Here is a 5,411-nt window from a genome sequence, read left to right on the forward strand (position 1 = left end):
AGGGTCAGTGGTAATACAATTTTCAAGCCTGAGAAGATTATGTCTCCTGTTCAACCAATTCGAAGATTGTGGCGGGTTTAAGAAGCAGCTTGGTCAAGGAAAAGGAGAAGCAAAGCTTATCATCAATGATGAGAAGAAGGGAACAATGGTCTATAGTGCCAAAGAAGAGATTTTGAGGGCAAAATTTTACTATGGATACTGGAATTGCCACGGAATCAGTCAACACTGAATAGATGAAGTGATACTTGGAATTGCTCAGCCATTTTTTCTTTAATAATTCAATTCTCAATAGTTCTTTATATATCTATATAATATAAAAAAAAAGATAGAACCCTATAATATCACCTTGAAATTTACTTCTATAAATCAAACAATATTGTTTTCACTGATGTATAACTAAGAGTTGGGTTACTATGAAATACCCAAATGATTTGCATGTGTAAGGTATAAATACATATGTCTCAGATACACACATGATTTTAGTAACATGTTTACATTGAAGAGTATTAGTTCATGATGAATAATTTTGAATTTTTTAACATTTAATTTTATTGTGGGGAAGGTTCTTTGTTTTTTTTGTTTGTTTTTTACATGGAGTCAGAATTCAAACAGAAACATCCCTTCCAGTCCCCTTAAAATATAAATTATCTGTAATGACTTCCACAGCTATTTTAGTATAAAGTGTAAGAATTTGGTAGTTGATCAATGTAACTTTTCACTTCCACCAGTTGTCTGAGCTTGACAATGTTAGAAATTTGATTATTATTTAAGGAATAAAGGGCCAAACTACTTGTGTTACTTGCATTTGTACAACCTTCTTACTTTTTGTTACAGTTACTGTGAAACTGATTAAGACAGGTACTTCAAGCACTCTTTTGTTGGTTTTCTCTCAGCAACAGACTTCTTGATCTCAGCCATGAATGGATGACGACAATAGTAACATTTGTCATTGCAGACAGCTTTGGAAAACCCACAGGAGCAAAAGTGTTGTGGATCTGTGGTAACACGATTAGGGATTAGACTGTCTCGTGCCTTATGGTATGTTAAAAGTGATGGCTGGCGAAGGGGAAGCCAAAGTTTACTGATGTAGTCATGCCGGAAAACTTGAGGCCAGCGCTCTTTGAAAAGACTGTTTTTGGCATAACTAGAAATCTGAACATGCTTAGCTTCTCGTCCTTGCATTGTGTTAACACCCAGTCCAGTTCCATATTTTTCAAACACCCGCTGAGTGTGAGAAGAAACTAAGCGGCCAATACTCCAGACAGTACCTGATACTGAGCCAGTGAAAAGAGCTACTGCTTTGAAGTACTCATGGCATAAGTTTGGCAGTTCTTGGACAACTTGAGGGGTTACATGATACATGGAGAAAATTGAAGCACAGTCCCTCAGCTTGAGTGCTATATAAACAATGTACATAAGCTTCATGAGTAATTTGGGGTCCTCTGAATCTCCCTTGATTGCATTCACCAAATACATGAAACCATGTAACACAAGCTTAGAGTCTTTCCCGGTTAGTCTATAGGAAAATCCCTTGTCTTTTGACCTGTCCTCCAGCATCCACTTCCCCAGTTGTTTCTCTAAACGCCCAGCTTTAACATCACACTTTAGTGCTTTCAAATATATTGAAATTGCACTTGTTGTGGGTAGATCTGATAAGCTGCTAATTTTGACAGGGAGCTTACTTGAAGAAATTGCCAAGTCCAAAAGCATTGAATGCAAATGTTGTACTCCATTATTTTTTAAATGGAGGGGCTCAACAAGTTCTTTATCACACAGTTCACCTATTAGTGGCTCAAATTCTTGTCTTGACTTCTTATTTGCAATGAACTGTGTCACCTTAGTTCTCTGGGTGGACTTTGCAAGGGTAGAGGGAAGCTTACTTTTGAATTTTGCAACCTGCTTAGCAATGTCCAGTCCTTTTTTGTATGGCCAAGGCTTCCAATTACAGTCTAGGGTTGTTCCAACTTTGCCATCTAATTTGGTGCAGTCTTCGTTTGATACATTTGCAAAGCTTGAAAAATAAGTTGCAGCATTGTTAAGCTCTCCATTAATGAAAGCAAGAAATTTCATGTCAGAAGGAACCAGCTCAAATGAAAATGTTACTTGCATCTCTGACATCATGTACGTTTTCTTTTCAATTTCTGCTATTTTAGATGACAACTCCTTCGTAAATAGCTTCACTGCAGGATGATCTTCTTTACAGTTTGCACCAAAAAGCAGGAAGTTGTCATTTGGGCTGGCAACTCTTGCACCCACATTAAGGAAGCTTACAAGCCAGGACATGGACTCATCCCATTTGCCAAAGGGTGCACCGTCACCACCGATAGCCACTTTAAAAGCTCCTTTCTCACTGAACCAGGTCAGTTTTTCACTTTCCTTTCTTAATGGATCTGATTCAAGGTAAAATTTACTGAGGGAGAGAAGCATTGTTTCCAAATCTCTGTACACACCAACAACTTTCTCATCTAGAGGTAAGTTAGCACATAAGGTGTCTCTTACAGAAATAAGCTCTCCAATGTCAATTTCTGCAATTTTATGCATCAATTGTTTGTAAGCAAGTGGCCTTGGAATAGGAAGCCCGAAACCAAACTTAATCCTTTCCTTTGAGGGGTTCCCTTTCTTCGTGGTCTTTCCAGTGTGCTTCAAAACAAGTGCAGACCTTGCTTGCTCATATTTTAGTTTTCCAATTATTCCCCCAGCATAGAGAAGTGAAAGTGAGCGAATGAAATTTTCATCACTATTTTCATATTCTTGTACCTCCCTCTTTATTTCTACAAGTGCTGCCTTTTTCATTTTCCTGGATGAGCAGAAGTATTTGGTCAAATCAGAAATCTTACCATATTTAAGGACGGTAGACACCATACCTTCTAAGGCAGGAGCTCTGTTCTCTACTGTGCCACCATGTATCTCTGTGGCAGCAATCAAGTTTTCTAGTTGCCATCTTTGACCGCTTCGTCTCGGTAAGTTCAGTTTTCCCTCATTACAAAGTTCTGAGGGATCCCTTTTTCGCCTGGTGGAAGCGTTTTTCGAAATTTCAAATGCACTCGGATGTGCTTCAACTGTTGTTTGTTCAAGTTGTTTGATGCACTCTTGCACCTTTTCGCCCTTCCCTTGGAGACGTTTTACTTTCTTTCTCAACGCACACAGCTCCTTATTTTTGGACAAATATGTATCGCGGAGGTTGGCTCTCTGTCTCGACAATTCCCCGAGTGGAAATCTATGTTTCTGAGAGCACTGGACTGACCTTCGAGGTGATTTCTTCTTACTTCCCATATCTGTAATTCAAGGCATGGGATTTGCGGTGCACCCTGCCTCACTCTAAAGATACAGTACCAAAATAGGCAGTTTTAGAGACAAAATTTCATGTAAACGCACTCGCAATTTCAAACCATTTATTACTCAATACAACAGACAAATACCTCTTCTAGGGAACTATGGTTTTCTTTGCTGCGAAATGAGCCCAGAGGAGTTCAACTAAACCTTTTACGATGTTGATTAATTCAGAATTACAACTGGAGAACTCGCAGCGAAGACAGTCTTAAGTCTAAGCTAGACTTTATACAAAAACTGTAACTTTCAAGGCAAGCAGGCTACCAAAACAAAGCTTGTTCTTCGAAAAAATCGAATTTGAGCGGCAAAATTTAATAGCTATTACCAGTTTCCCTTCAGAAGCAGAAATTCCCGGCAAATTTATGCTAATCACACTACAGCGAAATGGCCGCGCAAGATTTCGACAAAAAGGACTGGTGAGAGTGGGACATTCAAGTGGCCCAAATCGAGGGAAAAATTTCCAAGCGTGTCCAGCAACATCAAAGCATAAAACAAGCATCAATCCTCGTTCAACATGAATAGGAGGTCCTCAAGTTACAGTAAGAAGAGTACCCCTTGAAAATCACATTGTTAAACAAGGATCAATCCTCATCCAGCATGAATAGGAGATCCTCAAGTTCTGGTAACAGGGGTCCTTCAGCAACATCAAAGCATAAAGCAAGCATCAATCCTCATTCATGAGTTCCACCCATACTCATCAAAGCATAAACAACAGGGCTTACTGACTCGCTTGTTCCCTCACTCTCTTCTCACCTTAGCTTTCACGAGTCGACCTGTCCTTGAATAATGTTTTCAACGTCTTTCAGATTACCAACATGTGGGGACTTAGACCCAGGCTGTGTTCCTTTTTTCGCCAACCCCAACCCCAACAAAAAAGGTACTATCTGAACAGGCAAGGCAAGGCAAGGGGACACTGATGTTGTTGTTTTTTTTAAGTTTTTTTTGGGTTAACAACTCACAGTCTTTTGTAACTCCTTTAGGAGTTAGAGGCCCAACCAATCGAACACAGTTTGCAAATGTTCTTGACTTTGTCTCTTATGCGTTGGCAAGGATTGGTCTTCAGTATCTGCTCCAGCTGGATGCTCGATGAGAAGATGGACCGAATCTCGGCATGAGTCGGAGGTTTGTCAAGGTGGGCAAATGCTGTTTTTATTAGCTCAGTTTCCTCCCGTGACCACGCAACCCTTGCTGAGGATGACGAAAACAACGAAGGTGTGGAGCTTTGTGTGGAAGTGTTGGACTGTACGTAGGCAGCAGTCCTCTCTGCCGGGTCATTCCCTGGGAGGTTGGTGGGGCCAGACGGCTGCTGACGCTGGACCAGGTACCGCACCCGATCCGTCACCCGCTTCACCTTCTCCTCTGAGTCTATAATTGACATGAGCACCTCATCACTCTCCATAACACCCAGCACGCGTTTCTTTACAGGTGATCTTTTTTCCCTTAGATCGGCCTCAAAGGCCACAGAAACCGCGGCTAGTTGCTCTGGAGTCAGAGAACTATTCAAAGCCACAGGGGAGGGGCTTGCAGGTAAGTTTCCCTCAGATGCGGCCCTGGTCCTGGTCTCGTCTGGAGTCACCTGAGTATGCTGTTGAATTTGCTAGGAAGCCTCTGCCGCCACCTCCGTCAGGTCTTCCCTCAGATACCTAGAGTTGGACACAGGATGAAAAAGAAGCACACTGTATAAACGTAATTGATTTTTAGTAGAAGTGTGTTATGCTTGGGAAAGAGACGTGTTCACAAAGGTGCTCATAAATTGAGGTATTCCTATCTTAATTACCATGTCTGTGCTGTTTTGTCACTATGGCACATTAGCCTTCTCAAAAGATCCTCGTCCACAACCAAACCAGCCCTCTTCTGAGTCTTCATTACGGTCACTAGCCACTTCCTGAAGTCCGTGGCGCTTATTTGGCGATCATTGCGGACACTGCTTTTGATCATGAATGCGGTGATCCGCTTGCCGATTGTGCCCTTGTGATAGGGAGCGCCATCGGACTTTAGGAAGAGCCTCCCCCAGTCTGAACTATCAGGGGTAACTACTGGGCGTAGCTTATTGATGAAGACCTCAAGCTGCCCCACCATCG

The 5,411-nt window shown here is 41.6% G+C and overlaps 1 protein-coding gene across 1 annotated transcript; it reads right to left on the reverse strand.

The window, feature by feature from the left end:
* Positions 1-769: 769 nt before the first annotated feature.
* Positions 770-3,456, reverse strand: LOC148716279 (uncharacterized). Its single transcript, XM_088744258.1, has one exon. It carries the CDS (start codon positions 3,271-3,273, stop codon positions 850-852), a length of 2,424 nt encoding a protein of 807 aa, XP_088600384.1. The 5' UTR covers positions 3,274-3,456; the 3' UTR covers positions 770-849.
* Between the last annotated feature and the right edge of the window lie 1,955 nt (positions 3,457-5,411).

Source organism: Stylophora pistillata, chromosome 14, assembly GCF_964205215.1.
Source record: "Stylophora pistillata chromosome 14, jaStyPist1.2, whole genome shotgun sequence".
In the NCBI taxonomy this organism is placed as follows: domain Eukaryota; kingdom Metazoa; phylum Cnidaria; class Anthozoa; order Scleractinia; family Pocilloporidae; genus Stylophora; species Stylophora pistillata.